The 21,067-nt window shown below is 49.4% G+C and overlaps 1 protein-coding gene across 4 annotated transcripts in view; it reads left to right on the top strand.

The window, feature by feature from the left end:
• The window catches only part of ASB8 (ankyrin repeat and SOCS box containing 8), a 28,275-nt gene extending 8,719 nt beyond the window's left edge, over positions 1 to 19,556 (top strand). For 3 of the 4 annotated variants that reach the window (XM_083152910.1, XM_083152909.1, XM_083152912.1), the window contains exons 2-4: positions 16,605 to 16,718; positions 16,952 to 17,056; positions 18,489 to 19,556. In XM_083152910.1, the coding sequence (XP_083009036.1) occupies positions 16,614 to 16,718; positions 16,952 to 17,056; positions 18,489 to 19,121 (843 nt within the window). In that variant the 5' untranslated portion in view covers positions 16,605 to 16,613 and the 3' untranslated portion in view covers positions 19,122 to 19,556. Of the gene's footprint in view, positions 1 to 16,239; positions 16,390 to 16,604; positions 16,719 to 16,951; positions 17,057 to 18,488 lie in introns of those variants that run through there. The other variant, XM_083152908.1, reaches the window with a different exon arrangement.
• The last annotated feature ends 1,511 nt before the right edge of the window (positions 19,557 to 21,067 follow it).

The raw sequence follows: 21,067 nt of genomic DNA, 5'->3' as shown, positions 1-21,067 counted from the left end.
ATTATTGAGGATTAGCTAAACTACAACTCCCATTGCTTGGCTGCGGGGGGGGCCTTCCCCACACGCCGCGTTGTGACTGCAAGGTTCTGCGTGCACATCACTAAAGTGCACGCGCCACACAGCAAAGCACTCGCACGCTACTGGCTCAGCAGCCTGGCTGTGAAGTCAGATGCAAGCCAGCCATGTTAAGAGCCACATTGGCTGTGTGTGAAGTCGCTCAGCCGCCGCGGCCCTTGCCTAAAGCAGTCTGAACACTCCTGCAATACCTAGACTGCTCCCACAAAATGGCGTGCCACCCCCCCATCACTACTTAAACTGCTGAGTAGCGATTCTGAGTTTCTGAGAACTACAGATGGGTCAAAATCGGGCCATAGGATGGTTAGGCATGCTGTTACTACCTTACACACACCCCTGCCCCTCTCCATTCCATACAGTTACTACCTCACACCCCTGCCCCTCTCAGTTCCCTGCAGTTACTACCTCACACACCCCTGCCCCTCTGTTCCATGCAATTACTACCTCACACCCCTGCCCCTCTCAGTTCCATGCAGTTACTACCTCACACACACCCCTGCCCCTCTCCGTTCCATGCAGTTACTACCTCACACACCCCCCTGCCCCTCTGTTCCATGCAGTTACTAGCTTACACACCCCTGCCCCTCTGTTCCATGCAATTACTACCTCACACCCCTGCCCCTCTGTTCCATGCAGTTACTAGCTTACACACACCCGTGCACCTCTTCATTCCATGCAGTTACTACCTCACACCCCTGCCCCTCTCCATTCCATGCAGTTACTACCTCACACCCCTGCCCGTCTCCATTCCATGCAGTTACTACCTTCCACACCCCTGCCCCTCTCCATTCCATGCAGTTACCACCTCACACACCCCTGCACCTCTCCATTCCATGCAGTTACCACCTCACACACCCCTGCCCCTCTCCATTCCATGCAGTTACTACCTCACACCCCTGCCCCTCTGTTCCATGCAATTACTACCTCACACCCCTGCCCTCTCCATTCCATGCAGTTACTACCTCACACCCCTGCCCCTCTCCATTCCATGCAGTTACTACCTCACACCCCTGCCCCTCTCCATTCCATGCAGTTACCACCTCACACACCCCTGCCCCTCTCCATTCCATGCATTTACTACCTCACACCCCTGCCCCTCTCCATTCCATGCAGTTACCACCTCACACACCCCTGCCCCTCTCCATTCCATGCATTTACTACCTCACACCCCTGCCCTCTCCATTCCATGCAGTTACTACCTCACACCCCTGCCCCTCTCCATTCCATACAGTTACTACCTCACATACCCCTGCCCCTCTCCATTCCATACAGTTACTACCTCACACCCCTGCCCCTCTCCATTCCATACAGTTACTACCTCACACCCCTGCCCCTCTCCATTCCATACAGTTACTACCTCACACACCCCTGCCCCTCTCCATTCCATACAGTTACTACCTCACACCCCTGCCCCTCTCCATTCCATACAGTTACTACCTCACACACCCCTGCCCCTCTCCATTCCATGCAGTTACTACCTCACACCCCTGCCCCTCTCCATTCCATGCAGTTACTACCTTCCACACCCCTGCCCCTCTCCATTCCATACAGTTACTACCTCACACACCCCTGCCCCTCTCCATTCCATGCAGTTACTACCTCACACCCCTGCCCTCTCCATTCCATGCAGTTACTACCTCACACCCCTGCCCTCTCCATTCCATGCAGTTACTACCTCACACACCCCTGCCCGTCTCCATTCCATGCAGTTACTACCTCACACACCCCTGCCCTCTCCATTCCATGCAGTTACTACCACCCCTGCCCCTCTCCATTCCATGCAGTTACTACCTCACACACCCCTGCCCTCTCCGTTCCATGCAGTTACTACCTTACAGTCCATTGTCAGCTGCAAATCCTCTTTCTAATTACTAGCATCTATTTGTACTTTAAAATAGCGAATGAAGTACACAGTTAGTTCAATACTCACCTTTTGAATCTTATTTTTAAAAAAAATCCCTGTTACAGTCCCAGTTGGGTTTCTGTCTTCTATGACTGATTAATCCTACCTCTACACTTCCCTGGATATAGTGTTGTTGGAGACCAAGATTAAGCCACACATATTAAACACACCACTAAATAAACATGATTTACTATCAGTAATTGGTGTTTGCTCTTTCACAATAGAATACAGAGATATTGCATGTTATTGATTTAACTGGGCACTTCCTATTAACTCTCCAGTGATGAGTACTTTCTGGGTCTTAAGTTAACTTTTTTTTTTTTACAAAAGATGCTTAAAATAGACTAATTGCAACACGGCTATTAATGAGGTAATTAAATTAAAATGCAAGGTGTTTATATCAAATTTCTTTATAGCATTCCCAAAAGAAAGCACTTCGGGAGCTGATCAGAACTATGCTCTTTCTTGTGATTGCTCCCCAAGGCCCAGATTCTCTAAGCTTCAAAAGTGATAAAATGGAGAGTGATAAACAGCCAGCCAATCAGCTCCTACCTGCCAAGCCATAGACTGTGTTTGAAAAATGTCAGACAATAGCTGATTGGCTGGCTGTTTATCACTCTCCATTTTATCAATTTTGAAGCTTAGAGAATCTGGCCCCAAGTCCGCTCGCTGGGTGTCATCCTTGACCACTTTCTACTTCACCAATTATATTCTTGCTATCTCTAAATCCTGATGCTGTGTGCCGGTCACATGTCTGTCCCCATAATAGCGTTGAGGGTCTATCTACCAAAGGGTGATTGCAGGACATGGGATATCTCCAGCTATGTAATGCAGCTAAACTTTCTGGTGCTTGACCCCTATAGTTACAGATGGCATCGGCAGCTGCAGCTTATGATAGCTGTACAAGCACAGTACACACGGGGTTATTAAGATTAATTTGTATGGGGGACCGATGTTTGGCGTACGCTTAGGCTCATTTCAGTGCATATGCAGGGTGCAAGCGGCCACGGCGAACAGACTGTTTGCCGGTCGCACGCACCCAAGACCTCACCGGATGTCAGCTGCCCACCCACTTCCTGGCTAATGTGCATGCATATGCAGGGTGACTTGAGTCCCTTTTAGATGTGTGCACTCAACACATTCGAATGATGTGGGTGTTACCACTTAGCCTGCAAATGGATGTTTATGTTAAACAACCATTCGCAGCTAGTGCGTATGAACATGGCGTGCAAGGGTGGGGGGGCAGTTGGACCAGCATTCGGTGGGCGTCATCTGGGGACTCGCAAGGCTGCAAATTCGCAACCAGAATAACCCCCACCGTACAGACACTTCCTTCTAGCTGTGTCATGTAAATGTAGTGTTCATTCTGGCATCCTGGGGTGTTGCTCTCTGCTGTGGTGCTCCTATCCTAGTGTGGTCTGTACTTCAGCACTGATATGCAGACCAGACTTGTGCTAGAAGCGTCACAGCAGAGGGCGACACCCCAGGCAGGTAAGAGGAACTGCACAGGTTTTGAAAGATGCAGGGTGCTACAATGAACACTGTAAATGGTGGGGGAACTGTTGTTCGGATGTTGCCATGACTACACTTGTCTGATTTGTTTTCTTTTCACCTGATTCTGACGGACCAGGTTGAGAAATAGGGGGAAAAGTGGCCGAATTGGGGGTGTTTGGCAGCAATGGTGATGGTGGAAACAGTTGTGCCACAGCATTCTTCATCTTCCAGGGATAGTCTCCCACTCTTCTATCAACAGTTTTTCGGGATGGTGCTGCCCTCCCCAAAAGAAGTTTGCAGTCAGTACAAAACTGCTGCTGTTGCTCTTGAAGTTGTAGATCACGGCTTTCCTGTGGCCTCTGTAGAGCTCCATAATGAGTTCATTGTGCAGTGCTGCTTACTTTACGGTTCGATGCCCTTACATTTCACAAGACGTGGATTACAGTTCACAACCACAGCCAGATTGTGTCTACTTATTGAACACATCTCATATGTATTCCCACATCAGATCGGATGAGTACACGACCGCGCTTCAGGTCGGAATCTGAAATAATTCACATAGGCTTTGACCCTTTTCACACAATTTATCGGGCCAATGGGTTGCAGGCTTCTGATTGGTTGGACCAGTGTTAAGCACTGCAGTGGTGGTGAAGTCACTACTTGCCTGGGTAAGGAGAATCTGATTGGAAGCTATTAGTTCTTTCTGTTGTCACTCGTGAAAGCTATATATTATTATTAATGCAGTGCATCCTCTGCAGCATTAGTTTGATACTGAGCCTGCCACAATTACACCCCAAATTGCAAGCGTAGAACGGGCTTTCTTAACACAGGCATATGCAACATTGCAATTATTGCCAAATATTTACAATTCGCCACCTGTATCCTTTATGCCTTTAGGTCACATGCTTCCAATCTTTTCTTATGCTTATGAAATTTATGGATTTGTAAAAAACGGGACGGAACACTCAACCGGCTCCATTCACAACCTGTTCTGCTGTGGATCTCTGAGTGGGTATCCTGATGCTGGGTCGATGGGGTTTAGACAGACCCGACTTAGTTCGACGCATAAAGATAGTCGGCGGCAGTAGTGCTAGTTAGACACCGGCGGCTGACTGGTGGCACCATGGTCGACGGGACTTTTTCAGGATTTTTTGGTGTCCACTTGGATCATTCTTTACTATCCAAGTGGACATAGAGTTAGAATAGAATAGTGAGGCACCGTGCCCAAAGCATGGTGAGTCACTGTATATGTGCAGTGTACCCATATACACATACCCTCCAACATGACCCATTCCATTAGGTACAAAATGCTCTGTTTCTGGACTTCCCTGCCAGTGATGTGAGCCTGTAGCACAGTCCAATATTCAAATAGGGGAGCCACACCTACTACCACACCAAACATCACTGTCCTGGACTCACTGGCAGTTGATGTGCCCCCCTCTTTGAATTTTGGACTGTGCTGGAGTCCAACCTCTGTAACTGCCACTGGCATGGAAGTCCAGGAACAGAGCATTTTGTACCTAATGGAATGGGTCATGTTGGAGGGTATGTACACAGTGTCCTCAGGGACCCCTGTGGCACTCGGCCCCAAAAAATCCTGAAAAAGTCCCTTAGACCATGATCCCGCTGATCAGCCGCCGGTGTCTAACTAGTGTGACTGGCGCTCTAGCGGCCGCTGACTAGAACTATAGCGTATATATAACTAAGCCTGGTCGACTAAGGGTGGTTGACCCATACCATGGTGGATCTAATCCCCACCGACCTGCTATACCACAACCCTGTGAGTGTCCCCATGTATGACAGACAAGAAATGGTACAGGGAGATGTACAGCCCTCTCCTGTTGATGCATCAGGCAGACAGGATGAACACTGGCCTGGACTAACTCCTACAGCAACTTATGTTGCTATGGCGCTCTGTGTCCATTTTACAGGAAACTGCAGAAAAAGCACACAGGGCGTTCCGCAGCGGCCCTTGCTGCAGGTTGCTGGTCCGGCTTCCTGGAGTCCAGATTTTTCCTAATATGTGAAATACGTGTTTGCTGTTAGACTTAAGTAGAAATCTCTCGCACATGCAACTATCCTTTTTATGTATGCAACACTACCCGAGGTGCTAAAGCGGGTGCAAGAGAACAATGTATATTCCACGGTGAGGAAATCAATTGTCCGCGCCATTTTGTTATCAGCCAATCAAAAGCTGTTCACTAGCACTGGCATCCGTTCTCTATATTCTATATTTGCTTCAGCCCTCAATCACCAGCAAGCGACAAGACTTGGACAGGCGTATGTGTCTCTGCCCTGGTCTGCACCCTTTCACACATATAGGACCTCACCCCTACTGTGCTCTACCTAAGTCACCCCTCTCCGGTTCTGCTTCTCTAGGAGCAAGTGGATGTGTCTGGTTCATGCAGATCTGCCTGCATATACCTGCAACTTGTTTTGTGGCCATTGCAGATCCAATTCAAAATGAAGATGTAACCGGATTCCCTAATATAACATTAAAGCACAGATGTGTCTTATCAGCTGTCATCATTGAACTACAAATTCCAGTTTTGCTACTTCTGGACATGCTGGAACTTGTAGTCCCACAGTAGCTGCCAAGCCATAGCATGAATAATCTTCTGGTAAAGTGTTACGTAGATAACAGCTGTTAAGAAAAAGGGAAGGGTGAAACCGCGCTTAACTAAAACATGCAACAGGTATTGGTAAAAAATATATATACGAATATTTAATAGTATGAAATAAAATATCAAATTAAAAGGATTACATATCCCATAAAAACATTGATACCACAATGCGTTATGTGTGAGATGGTATAGTCACCCACAGTATGCTGCACAGTCCTGAGTCCGTTCCTAGAGTGCCTCTGTATTGATGTCCCAATAATAGCTTTGTTAGGAGAAAGGTAATCTCCAGTCCAGGGAGCTCCTTGTTGTTGATGGGTGCTCTACCTGGGGTTGTGTTGTAAGGGACCGGATGTTGGGTGGTGCTCTACCTGGTAATGGATGGTAATGTCCCAAATTACAGGCTGGTGGGATAGATTTACCGAGGCTGGTCCGGTCACAGGGTTTGGATTGTATCTGCAGGTTGGCTGTGGGTCTCCTGGGTCTCTTTCACCGACGCGTTTCGCTGTATAAGCTTTATCAAGGTGATAAAGTTTTGTTGTGTTTTTTTTATAGCAGACGTGCGCCAACAATAGATATTTCTCTACCGTCCAATGGGATACTGGGCTTCACTACTATGGGGATTGAGACCTCCGCAGGAGAGACAGGCACATAAAAGAACTTTCAGTGTGGGTGCACTGGCTCCTCCCCTCAATCTCCCTCCACTAGTCAGTTTTGAAAAATGTGCCTCAGGAGAGGCAGTGCTTCTGGATGCTCCAGAGTTTTTTCTACATTTATTTTCAAGTTTGTTATTTTGGGGCGCTGTGGTGACCACACAGCTGTCCTGCTTCGTGGGTGTCAGGGGAAGGGTCAGTCCCCGACCTCTTCAGGTGCAGAGCTGACCCTGCTACAGGACAATCCAGTCCTGCGTGGGACTTGTCACCGCACAGCATTGCGCTGTAGCGAGCAAGTCCCCTAGCCGCCGCACACCCCTGACAGGTCTGAAGACTTCGGTGGTGAGTACAGGCTGGGGGTCCCACAAGGGGTCCCCGCAGCCATTTCTGGTGCGGCAAGACGACGGCTAGTAATGGCGGCTCTCCAGCAGGGACCGCGTGAACACCGCGTCTGGTAACTGGCATAGGGGTGCTGCCGCTGGACCACCAGGGACACCTCTCAGGGTAATATTTTACACCTTTAATAATGTCAGTATAATATATGTAAGCGCCAGCTCCGTGTACAGGGGGCGGGGCTTCACTCAGAGCGGGACCAAGCTCTGCTGGGCGCGCGCTGTCACTTCCTGCTTCTTCACACGCTGCCAGACTCCATTACAGGGCTCCTCACTGGCGTGGTGGATCCGGGTACTTGCAGCACGGCAGAGACAGCAGGTTTTTATAGCGATTTAGCGCTGCTGCGCTATCTAGCTTAGTCAGACACTGTGTTGTTTATATCACTGTGTTTAGCGTTACCAGCTCACCCAGATCTGTGAGTTCAGGTTAAGGGTGCACTTGGCTCCCCAATTGCTCTGTTTTTTCCCCACTGATTAGTTACAGACACGGCATAAAACAAGCACATAGTCTGTTTTCACTTAGAGGAAACACATCCAGCAGTGTGTGCACGTGTGTGACTGCGTGGGGGTTGTGTTTGTTACTACAGACATTGTAGTACTATCTCATCATGGTGAAAAAGTTCACTTGTATGGTGTGTAGCACCAAGTTTGTGCCCAAGTCTCAGTCCCAGGTTACTTGTGAGGCTTGTATGTCACCACAGCCTAGTAGTGCCGACACCCAGATCAGTGGGGTACCCCCACAGCTTGTGGGGCCATCGCAGGCAGACGAGCAGGAGCCTGCTTGGGCTTCCAACATAAAGACCTTATTGGATTCTGTGGCTTCACAGCTTTCCACTAACACTCAGCAAACGCAGAGGGTTCAGAGGGAATTGTCCATGTTAGCTGCCAGGGTGGATATTCTTCATACCCTTAATGTACCTCCTCCTCCCGCACAGCCTCAAAAAAGGCAGGCTACTGCGATGGATCCTGACACAGAGGATGACGATGAGGACATATCGGAGGAGGGTGAGGAGCAGGGTCTGCAGGAACCAGCTCCGGAGGCGGCAGTACATGGTCCCGAGCCACTTATCAGGGCCATTAGGGATGTTTTAGATCTCCCAGTGGAGGCATCCGCAGAGGGAGATCCTTTCTTCATGACTCAGAGGAAACAGCCAGTATACTTCCCTGAGCAGGCGGAGTTAGAAACTGTTTTCAGGGCTGCATGGCAAAACCCTGATAAGAGGTTTACTCTTTCAAAACGGTTCACAAATGCATATCCCTTTGAACCTTTGGGCAGAAAGAAGTGGGAGGAGCCACCGGTAGTGGACTCCTCTGTTTCCCGCCTTTCTAAAAAGGTATTGCTACCAGTCCCAGGGGTATCCACCCTTAAGGACGGGGCGGACAGGAGGCTGGAAGCTACCCTCAAGTCCATATATACGGCTAGTGGGGCTTCCCAGCGCCCAGTTCTAGCCAGCTGCTGGATGGCTAAGGCAATTCATACATGGTCAACCCAAATTCAGGAAGGGTTGTTGGGTGACATGACTGTGGCCCAAATAGGTGACAGCCTGCGTCACATTCAGGATACCGCTAAGATCCTGTGCGAGGCACAAAAGGAATTGGGCGCTATAAACGCGCGCAATTCCGCCATGGCGGTTTCAGCCAGACGGGCCTTGTGGCTGCGTCAGTGGTCTGCAGATGTAGACTCAAAGAAGAGTGTGGAGGGTATTCCCTTTACAGGAGAATGGCTGTTTGGGAGTGAATTAGACGGTTGGATTTCCAAAGCCACGGCAGGAAAATCTACCTTCCTTCCATCAGCTCCCACGGCTGCAAAGCGTACCTTCACAGGTGCTTCCCAGCAGTCCTTTCGTGGGAACAGGTTTCGCCCCAAAGCTAGGGGCGCCTCCAATGCCAGCAGGGGCACGAGAGGCAAGTTTAGGAAGCCTAACACCTCCAACACCCAAGACCGCCCAAATGCCGCGGCTTCCTCTAAGCCTGCAGCATGACGGGGTTTTCCCGCCACGAGACTCTCTCGCGGTGGGAGCGCGATTGTTGCATTTCAGCCATGTGTGGGACGCCTCGGGTCTGGATTCCTGGGCCAGGGGTCTCATTTCTCTAGGTTACAGGCTGGAATTCGACAAACCTCCTCCCAGACGATACTTCAAGTCGGCACTTCCAGCATCCCAGGAGGATCAGGTGCTCCTTCAGGGGGCCATTACCAGGCTGCTTCAGTCTCAGGTAATTGTACCGGTGCCGGACACGGAGCAGGGCCAGGGATATTATTCAAACTTATTCCTGGTTCCGAAGCCAGACGGCTCAGTAAGACCCATCCTGAATCTAAAGTCACTGAACCCCTTCCTGCGTGTGTTCAAGTTCAGGATGGAGTCCTTGCGCTCTGTGATCGCCAGTCTAGAAAGAGGGGAGTTCTTGGCCTCTATAGACGTCAAAGACGCCTATCTACACATTCCTATCTGGCCCCCACACCAAATCTATCTCAGGTTTGCCTTGGGGAACGACCATTACCAATTCCGGGCGTTGCCCTTCGGCCTGTCGACAGCCCCGCGGGTTTTCACAAAGGTAATGGCGGAAATGATGTCACTACTCAGGCTCCGAAGGGTCAATGTAGTGCCATACCTGGACGACCTGCTAATAAAGGCAGGGTCGGCGGAGGCTTTAAGCAGTGCTCTCAATCTGTCCATACAGGTTCTAAGAGACCACGGGTGGGTCCTGAACATGTCCAAATCATCGCTGGTTCCGACCCAGAGGATGGTTTTCTTGGGCATGATTCTGGATACATCGGAACAAAAAGTCTTTCTGCCGATGGAAAAGGTCACTGCAATACAACAACTGGTCAGGGAGGTCCTTCAGTCACCTCTGGTACAGATCCATCTTTGCCTCCGGCTTCTAGGCAAGATGGTAGCTTCTTTCGAAGCAATACAATTTGGCCGTTTCCATTCCAGGACCTTTCAATTGGACATTCTGACAAAATGGTCCGGCTCCCCCCTGCAGATGCGCAGAAGGATTGGCCTTGCAACAAGAACCAGGATCTCGCTACAGTGGTGGCTAGATTCATCCAATCTGTTGGCAGGCAGACGGTTCCAGATCCAGGACTGGATTCTGGTAACCACGGACGCCAGCCTGAGGGGCTGGGGAGCTGTGACACAGGGAGTCCGCCTTCAGGGTCGATGGTCTCCACTGGAGTCGGGCCTTCATATCAACAAGCTGGAGTTGAGGGCGGTTTACTATGCCCTGTTACAGGCAGCTCCATTGTTGCAGGGCAAGGCGATCCAGGTCCAGTCGGACAATGCCACCACTGTGGCCTACATAAATCGGCAGGGTGGTACCAAGAGCATGCCTTGCATGAGAGAAGCGTCAAAGATTCTGTCTTGGGCGGAACAGAATGTCCTGGCCCTGTCTGCCATTTTTATCCCGGGGGTCGACAATTGGGAGGCGGACTTCCTGAGTCGCCACGATCTTCACCCGGGAGAGTGGGGCCTTCACACGCAAGTGTTCAATGCCATAGTGGATCTGTGGGGGCTCCCTCAGATCGACCTGATGGCTTCACGATTGAACCACAAGGTAGCAAGGTACTGTGCACGGACCAGAGACCCAGGGGCCATAGCGGTGGACGCTCTCACCTGGACCTGGGATTTCCAATTGGTGTACCTGTTCCCACCTCTCCCATTGTTGGCTCGGGTGCTAAAGCGGCTCCGGCATCAGGGGACGGAGGCAATACTGGTGGCACCAGATTGGCCAAGAAGGGCCTGGTACGGGGACATTCAGGCCATGCTAGTGGAAGACCCATGGCGTCTGCCCCTAAGAAAAGACCTGCTCCTCCAGGGCCCGTTCGTCTTCCAGGACTTACAGCGGCTACGTTTAACGGCCTGGAGGTTGAGCGGCAGATCTTAGTCCATAAGGGTCTCCATCCCTCGGTCGTCACTACAATGATCAAAGCCAGGAAGCCGGTGACGGCTTCGCATTATCATGTAATATGGCGCAGATATATTGCCTGGTGTGAGAAGAATGACTTGCCTCCGGCCAGTTTTCGATTAAACAGTCTGCTACGTTTCCTTCAGGCTGGTTTGGATAAGGGACTCAGATTGGGTTCCTTAAAGGTCCAAATCTCCGCACTGTCTGTGTTTTTCCAGAAAAAGATTGCGGCCTTGCCGGAAGTGCAAACCTTCTTACAGGGGGTTCTGAGGATTCAGCCCCCCTTTGTGCCTCCCACTGCACCATGGGATTTGGAGGTAGTTCTTACTTTCTTAAAATCAGCCCGGTTTGTTCCACTGGAGGAGTCTGAGCTACGACACCTCACTTGGAAGACAGTGGTTCTGCTGGCTCTAGCTTCGGCCAGGAGGGTGTCCGAGCTTGGGGCTTTATCTTGTCGGAGCCCTTACCTTGTGTTCCACAACGATAGGGCGGAACTCAGGACCAGACCACAATTCCTTCCAAAGGTGGTGTCAGGGTTCCACCTAAACCAACCGATTGTGGTTCCTTCTAGCACGACACACCCGGATATACCAGATACCTTGGATGTGGTCCTCACCCTTAAGGGGTATGTCAAGCGCACAGCTAGGATCCGTAAAACGGACCGCCTGTTTGTGCTTTATGATGCACAGAAGAAGGGTTTACCTGCTTCAACGCGTACCATTGCCAGATGGATAAGATGTACTATCCAACAGGCTTATGCATCAGCTGGTTTATCGCTTCCTTTTTCAGTAAAGGCTCATTCAACCAGGTCTGTAGGTACCTCTTGGGCGGCTGCTCGAGGGGTGTCGGCAATGCAGCTCTGCAGGGCCGCAACTTGGTCAGGGCAACACACATTTGTGAAGTTTTACAAGTTTGACACCCTGGCCAGGGAGGATTCCCAGTTCGGGAATGCGGTTCTACAGCAGAATCCGCACGTTCCCACCCGTTCTGGTAGCTTTGGGACCTCCCCATAGTAGTGAAGCCCAGTATCCCATTGGACGGTAAAGAAAATAGGATTTTGGGTACCTACCGGTAAATCCTTTTCTCGTAGTCCATATGGGATACTGGGAGCCCGCCTCAGTGCGGCTTTTCTGCTGTCAGATCCTACTTCATTGTTAGGCTTATTGCCTTGTTTTCTATAGGATGATTATTACTATAGACTTGTTCTAGTTACAGGTGTCCTCTTAAAGTTGTTAGGATTCACCTCTTTTATATGTTTTTTTGTTCGTTTGGGTGTGCTGGATGAATCTCACCACAATACATTATCACGTACTCCTCACATGCTCTCCTTCGGCACAGTTTTTGCATTAACTGACTAGTGGAGGGAGATTGAGGGGAGGAGCCAGTGCACCCACACTGAAAGTTCTTTTATGTGCCTGTCTCTCCTGCGGAGGTCTCAATCCCCATAGTAGTGAAGCCCAGTATCCCATATGGACTACGAGAAAAGGATTTACCGGTAGGTACCCAAAATCCTATTTGGTACTTGTGAGTTATCTGGGCGTCCGATTTTGGATCCGATATCGTATGCGATATCGTATGCGATATCGCATGCAAATCGCATGCAAATCGTAAGTACAAAATCGGGAGCCTCACAAGTACCGATTTGCTATTCATTTCATTACCCCACTATCCCCAAAGTGTGTCTATCAACGTGAACCCGAAGCGTGGCGAGCGCAGCGAGCCCGCGAGGGGCGGCGGTACGCGTCCTCCGACCTTTTCATGCCCTACTATCCACTAGGGCGTGGAGTGAGAATAGAATAGTGTGGCGAGCGCAGCGAGCCACCGAGCCCGAAGCGTGGCGAGCGCACGCGGACACCTTCACAGGTATCCGCGTGCCCTTGCGGGCTTCACAGGTGTCCGCGTCCCCTCGCGGGGCTCGCTGCGCTCGCCACGCTTCGGGCTCGGTGGCTCGCTGCGCTCGCCACACTATTCTATTCTCACTCCACGCCCTAGTGGATAGTAGGGCATGAAAAGGTCGGAGGACGCGTACCGCCGCCCCTCGCGGGCTCGCTGCGCTCGCCACGCTTCGGGTTCACGTTGATAGACACACTTTGGGGATAGTGGGGTAATGAAATGAATAGCAAATCTGATGCAAATCGCATGCTAAATCGCATGTAAATCGCATGTAAATCGCAAATCGGATCCGATATCGTATGCGATATCGTATGCGATATCGCATGCAAATCGCATGCAAATCGTAAGTACAAAATCGGACGCCCGGATAACTCACAAGTACCTTCTATTTTCATACCCTTCCATCCACAATTGCGCGGTGGGAGAATAAAATAGTGTGCCGAGCGCAGCAATGCACCGTACCCAAAGCATGGCGTGCAGTATCCGCGTCGACTATGTCGACATTCGGGACAAAAAAATGTGAAAACCTGCATGTCAACCTTTTAACTGTAGAACTTCCCCTTGTCGACTTAATACTTGTGTCAAACTTTCAAACCTGTCAACCTAAATAGGGTCAACCCAATGACCCATACCCTCTGCAATAAGTGATGTAGTAAATAATTTTTCCTGGCATGCAGTGTCTCATTCTCTCCACCTGGTGGCACTGCTGGTTTTCCCCAGCGCATATTACAGCATTGTTCTAGCGATGTCTGTTGCATGTTAGTTAATGTGCAATGATTGCGGTGTAAAGAGGCAATCCCTTTATCCTCTACATAGCACCTGTCATCCTATAAGTGCAGGTTTGTCTAAGAGCGAGTGTGTTGTGTTCTGGAATAACGATTATGGATATCTCTCGGCATACACTATAAACACACTGATATTACACTATTTGTATCTTGTGAACGATGATGGAAAGTTATTTATGTTGATGCGAAAAAGATGCTGACGTTATATAGTGAAATATAATGCTAACATTAATCACTTACATTAGGCTGTTGTCCTTTAAGTAGATTGCCTTTATCTCCGTGTATTGAATGAGAGGGCTGTTCCCGGCAGAAATGTGGGACCAGCACCTGGAGTCTTGTAATAATGCAAAGTTCTGCATTTGGATGTCACTGTGAAGCATGCTGGGGAATAGACAGTGCAGGCGGAACAACGCTATACACTGCCACCTTATATTCCATGATGGGCGGGAGCTCCACTATTTAGATGATCGGTGCTTGTGTATTATCACGGCGCCCACGATATTAAGTCGTACGACTTTTAATAGCATCGCATGCCATTCACCCGATGCACACCGATGCAATTTAAAATTGTATAAGCCCCCTATACGATTTTAAATTGTATAAGCACCCTAATGGGTGCTTACAATGTTAAATGCACCCCCATGCCACCCCCAGTGTGAACGCCAACCCGAAGCGTAGCGAGCGCAGCGGTACGCGTCCTCCGACCTTTTCATACCCCCACTATCCACGATGGCGTGGAGTTGATATTATATAGTGTGGCAAGCGCAGCGAGCAACCGAGCCCGAAGCATGGCGAGCGCACGCGTGTTACTTTACACGTATTCCACGTCCCCTCGCTGGGCGCGCTGCGCTCGCCACGCTTCGGGCTCGGTGGCTCGCTGCGCTCGCCACACTATATTAAATCAACTCCACGCCGATGTGGAGAGTGGGGGTATGAAAAGGTCTGAGGACGTGTACCGCTGCCCCTCGCGGGCTCGCTGCGCTCGCCACGCTTTGGGTTCACGTTCATAGTGGGGGTGCATTTAACATTGTAAGCCCCCATTAGGGTGCTTATACAATTTAAGATCGCATCACATTGTATGCCATATACAATGGTATACAATTTTAAATTGTATACCATCGTGTGCCAATCGCATCGCATACCATCGCATGCCTTATGGTCTGCGATGCGATGGGCGCCGTGCTAGTACACCAGTACCAGATGAACTGCCCAGGGGTGCGAGGCCTGTCTTAGCTCTGCTTAGCAGATAAGCGTTGTTTCATATTTTAAAGCTCAGGATGGAAAGATTCAGGATGGTCTCTGGGTCCTGACTATCATTCCCTACCTCACCTTTGGTCACGACTCACTCCCCGACTTTGCTTCAGATCCATGTGCAGAACAAACTTCAGACTCTGGTGTCCCACAGGTGGGTTGTCAATCAGTCAAAATAGACTCCTACCCATGTTATGGTTTTTCCGGGCCTCCTGTACGACGGTTGCCGGACGGGGTCCCGACAGTCATTTACCCGACATCGGGATCCTGACTGTTAAAACACCGACAGACGCGTTCCCGACGACCACCAGCTATTCTCCCTCGTGGGGGTCCATGTGGATAGTGGGGGTATGAAAAGGTTGGAGGACGCGTACTGCCGCCCCTCGCGGGCTGGCTGCGCTCGCCACGCTTCGGGTTCACGTTCATAGTGGGGGTGGCGTGGGGGTGCATTTAACATTGTAAGCCCCCACTGTGCCTGCAGCAAGGGGCTTTGTTGCGCTCACCATGCTGTCTGAGTCCGACGTCGGGCTAATGACTGTCGGAACCCTATACCACACCCCTGTACGACATTCCTAGTAATGTACTCAAATTGTGTGTCTTTTAGGCTGGGTACACATATATAGGTATATCTGCAGATCAATAGATCTGCAAAGACTTCACCAAAATCTACAACAAAAAGTATCCTGTCCTCCTGCAAAACTCCCCACGTTACTGATACAAGTGATATGTCTGTGCAACACAGCCGATGCCCGATATATTTAAAGATAATGTGCTCTGTGGCTAACCACTCATAAACCCACTGTACAGGCTGGCGGTCACTGAGGGCCACAGTGGAGGAGTCTTATAACAAATGAATAAACTTACACACTGTGCTGTACAGTACTGAATGGTATACACTGTTAGATTATATGGAATATCTGGCTGAGGGTTCCACGTGTAATCGCCCTGGATAGAAGACGTTCCCCATTGCCGTGCGCCATCTGCTTTATGTCCTGATAGATAATAGCACTGATGTTCTCACCGTGTGTAACTCCCGCTCCAAATGCAAATCACAGTTATTATGTCTGTCATCCATCTGACAGGTCCTAGCTGCTGCATGTCAGTGCGCCTGCTTCCCAGGCCTGTGATGCACTCGGGGACTAACTGTTTGTATGCAGTCGCTCCCCTGGCAATAAACTGGTTAAAGTCTCCCCATTGTGTGAGGATTTGGCAAAATAATGTCTTTGGCTAGGAGGGAGCCTGATCCGACACCCCTCTCCCCCCCCCTTGGCTGCTGAATATTTCATCCCATCTGAGGAGGAATTAATGGAAGGAGATGCTCTCTGCTCTTCATCCATTAAAAGCAGCCCTAGAAGGCATCGCCTTGGTTGGTCTCATGTGCCCACTGAATGCCAGAGGCACGGAACATCCCTGAGGGTGAGTGGGGAGAGGAACGAGCACCTCGGCTACCCCCATGGAGAGGTGGAATGGGGAGACCAGGCCTAGCTGATGCACATCTTCCCATCAGAGCACGCGATATAGACTCTCAATGTGTTTGTACCTAGCATAGTGGATTCCTCTGTGTATATAGTATGTCGTATACTCCCCTTCCTGCTTATCCTGTTATATACACACTATCCCTTATGTTGCAGGGCCGCACAATGCTGCACATGCACAGGAAGTGTTCTCTATCAGAGAGATTGATCCGTACAATTTCCTCCATCCGATCCCTGCCCGGAGACACGGTGGAGTCTCTCATCCGCAAGGTAAGTGGACTGAGGAGGGCGGCGTATGGTTTTAGGGGTGAGTTTTCGGAAAACTGGTGCGCAGGTGTTGTAATAAATAGCAATTAGACCAACACCTGATGTCCTTTCCAAAGCTGCCCTTGAAATCTGGAATCCAGTTGGTTGCTATGGAATACAGCACCTGGATTAAGTGCACCGCATTTCCTGAATGTCCGCAAAGGTGCTGAGTCCTAACCTGTTTTGTCTGTTCGCAGGGTGCTGACGTCAACAGTCCTCATGACACCCTTATGCCGTTACACAGCGCCTGCATGGTGTGTGACGCAGACTGTGTGGAGCTGCTGTTGGAGAGCGGAGCTCATGTCAGTACAGTTATTTGGTCTCTTCATCTGACCACACTCTTTCTTATCTGTTCCTTTGCGCTCTCTCTCTCTCTCTCTCTCTCTCTCTTCTCTGCTCCTGTGTGTGGTCTCTTCATCTGACCACACTCTCTGTCTTATCTTCTGTCTCTGTCTGTGTCTGTCTCTCTGTCTGTCTGTCTCTCTCTCTGTCTGTCTCTCTCTCTCTGTCTCTCTCTCTCATGACTTTTAGATTGTTAGAAGTTATAGCCAGAGAATTCTAGTTCATAAACTATTAGAAGTGTAATGTCACGTACACACTATACCGTATGCGGCACGGAATGGGGTAAACACTGACATATCCTTAACGATATCGTACAGTCACTGGGACCCCCACCGAACATGTAGTTCCTGAGGTTATCGTAAGATTTGTATGCATGTTCAGACGATAGGAGTTAGTGTTAACGATCCATGGGAGCTCGCATCGTTAATGATGTAGTGGGTACACAAATATGCACAGTGATATACTGCATATAATGGGTAGTGTGTATTGGTACACTATGATAGGCAAAGCGACAAACACTCATCTTGTGTTCACTTTCGGGCAGTGTTCCCAAATCTCGCTTCTTAAGGCACACTAATCGTCCAGGATTTAGTCATATCCATGCTTGAGCACAGATGGTTAAATCAGAACTGAAGCACTAATTAAGACACCTGTACAAAAGTAACAGAATTTGCTGTGCTATATAAGAACTTAAATAATAAATAACTATATCTGTCTTTGAACTCTGGGGTATTAAGGACAGTGGTTGGAAACACATCTATTTTGGGTAGGGTGACCGCAGAGGGACCTAATTTGTATGCATGCCCAAAAAGGGTGTGTGGGTACTCGCAGAGATACTGGGCTGCCCTCCTGCTCTCCCCGCACTGTGAACTGTTCACATGGCATCTGTCTAAGGCTGCGTCTCTTAGCAGGATGCAGTTGAACAGGATCCTGTTTAGCAGGATGCAGCAGGCTTGTGTATTTATCCTCTTGAGTAAGCATCCTGCTAAACTGCTCCTGTTTGACTGCATCCTGGTAAAACGCACAGCGTAAGCGCTGCCATAGATTTACATGTGCAGGCTCCTTCCTGCCAAACCGTTCCCTTTTAAAGAGACCTGTCAAAAGACAATGTGTAGGCGCAGCCTTATCAAAGGTGAGCGTGTTCCTCCACAACAGTTTCCCACAGTGGAAGAGGGGCAGAGAGAGATACTCCAGCCCCCAAGGTCAGCATTTGATGAGCAGGTCACCTGCACAAGGGATGGCCGTATTTTAGCACTGTAGTCCAGCGGGGCTGCTACTATAAAATATTAATAAGCAAGCTCGTGGGAGGGCAGGTAGTGTATTGGTATTCTTTAATAGGATCACAGCTGTACTGTCTCGGATAAATGGGTCACACCGTTTTCTCTCCTGCAGGTAAACTCAGTAGATGGGTACCAGCGCACAGCCCTGCACTATGCAGCAGAGAAGGACGAGACCTGTGTGGAGATTCTCCTGGAGTACAGCGCTGACCCCAATGCCCCAGATGGGAATCAGGACACTCCCTTACACTGGGCTGCTTTCAAAAACATGGACGGCTGTGTGCAAGCGCTACTAGAGGGTGGCGCTAAGGTGAATGCCAGAGACTACAACCAGGACACCCCGCTCAGCTGGGCTGTTATGAAAGGCAACCTGGAGAGCGTGCGCTTGCTCCTGGACTATGGGGCACTGCCGGACACTACCAACCTCAAAGGTCAGTACCCAGCTGGGCGTCTCGTGGCTCTTATGGGTCGTGGCCTGGGCGGTGAGAGGGAGAAAGAATGCCTTTCACTGCTGCACAGAGCTTGCGGCAAGCTCCGGTTAAGAAGAGAAGGCGGGGTGCCCCCCGAAGCCGCACGCGACGCCCAGCTGTGCCAGCGACTTGTCACACTCATTTCTGAACCTGGCTCCTTGAAAGCTTTGGCAAGGAGAGTGGTGAGGGGCAGCCTTGGTGAGTGCCTGTTGTCTCATGTGGTGCCTGAGCTGCCTATTCCTAAATCTATACAGGACTACGTCCTACTTCTAGAATGAGTACATTGTATTGTCATGGGACGAAGCCGATGGAGGAAACCAGTGATTGGACACGATGGCCTCATTCACTATAGATGGAAGAACGTTTCCTCGGCTGTTGCCTCCATAGTTTGCAAGATGCCTTAAGGTGCGCGGCTGCTAACTATTTGAGGTCCTTTCTCTAGAGTTCGTGTACATTAGGGGAAGGCTGGCAGCCCGGATAACCACAGAGAAGGAAACCCAGGCCAAGAAGTATGCAGTACCCGTTCTAGGAACAGATCTGCAGGATCAGGTTTGTTTCATAGAGGAGGCAATTATCAGATTGGCCAGTTGTTCCCTACACCCCCTCCTGTGCCAGGATCACAATGCTGCAATGGTAGAGCCGGGTGTAACTTTCCATAAACTCCTTTTACTGCATTTTCTGTTATATACACATTAAAAACTGTGTGCTGTGTACATGATGCGTCTGATTTTCTGATAAGTTTAGAGCCGTCCGTCTTCATACTGAAAACCTACAGAGGCATAGGTGACAGTTTCCATACTAGGATACACACAGCGGACGTCCTCACCTATTCCTTATCCAGGTGACAGTGGTGCCACCATACCTATTCTGTTTGCATTCTTCAGGGCTGATGTCATGGAGGATTTCAGACACCTGGTCATTCTATCTTTCTGGAAAACAGTAACGGGATAGGAAGGTGTGGGGTACAGGTTTGTTTACAGTCACATAAATAAAAGTATGTTCGATTGGTACAGTAGGATAACAATGCAAAAACAATTTATTTCCGCAGGTCTATTGCTGTGTTTTAGAGTCTGACTTTCATGTTATTTGGTTCTCTTCTGCGCCAGACCTGTTAGCAGCTCGTCACTGTAATATTGGAACTTATTCTGGTCTGTTTGCAGGCCTAAGTGCGCTCGCATGGGGCCGATGTTTTAGGAAAGGAAAGGAGAAGTGGAAGTAAAAGAAGTTAAATAAAAAAAGAAAAAGAGGGTAACAACAGTAGGGCGCATTAGGGCAAGGATTTCAGCAGAGTGCAGATGTAGTTTGAGACTGCAAGATTCCAAGGGGACCAACTGGCATTTGCCAGCTGGTGTTCCATTCCATAGTAGCAATAGTTAATTTTAGCCACCAGGGCACACTCGAAGGTGGGTGGAGGGTGTTGGGCCTTTCAATGTTTGTCAATAAGGGATTTGGTGGCAGTGTAAACATGAATGACCAGTTTATCAGAGGTTCTTGGGAATAGGGGCAAGAAGTAAAGCCACATTGGGTTCAAGTTCATTTCTAGGATCAAGGGCCTGAGTAATCAAAGTACGGGCTGAATGGAAGAATGTGTCCACCATATGTGAAAAACCCTTCTTCGCCACAGAGTCTCCAGCATTGGTTTGATGTCACTGGGACAGTAGAATGAAGTCTGGTGGGATCCAAGTACCACCGAGGGTTTACTTGACAGCAAGTTTCCCTGATTACCGCACTGATGGAACCTTTAGATATAAGCAGTCTAATCTCTCTCATTGTTCATCCTCTAAAGATGTAGCGAGATCTGAATCTCACACTAAATCATGGGACTCGTTTGAGGGAGAGTTAGGAGGTAAACAGGAGATCTACAGTAATTCATCAAGATGGTCCCTTTCTGGCCAATTGAATATAGACCAAAAAAAGTAAATTAAGTCCACAATCATAATGAAGAGGATCTGACCAGCGAGTTAAGAAAACAAATAATATATTGATACTGACACAAGTAGGGAATGCCAGGAGGTCCCGATATTCTCCAAATTAAGATGCAATAAATTGATCTTTTCGCTGTGGAGGAAAGTTGGGTTGATTCCAGATTGGAGACAGGTTGGACGGATAATGGGAAAGATTGTTATACTGTAGGTACATTTTCTATAGCTTCTAAGAAGTGAAGATGCCCATAGCAACCAATCCAATTCTATCCGTTTCTAGAAATGATAGACAGACTCTTTGA

This window comes from Crinia signifera, chromosome 7 (assembly GCF_055691185.1).
Source record: "Crinia signifera chromosome 7, ASM5569118v1, whole genome shotgun sequence".
Classification (NCBI taxonomy): Eukaryota; Metazoa; Chordata; class Amphibia; order Anura; family Myobatrachidae; genus Crinia; species Crinia signifera.
Note: the sequence above shows the minus strand (reverse complement) of the source record. Positions and strands in the feature narration are given on the sequence as shown.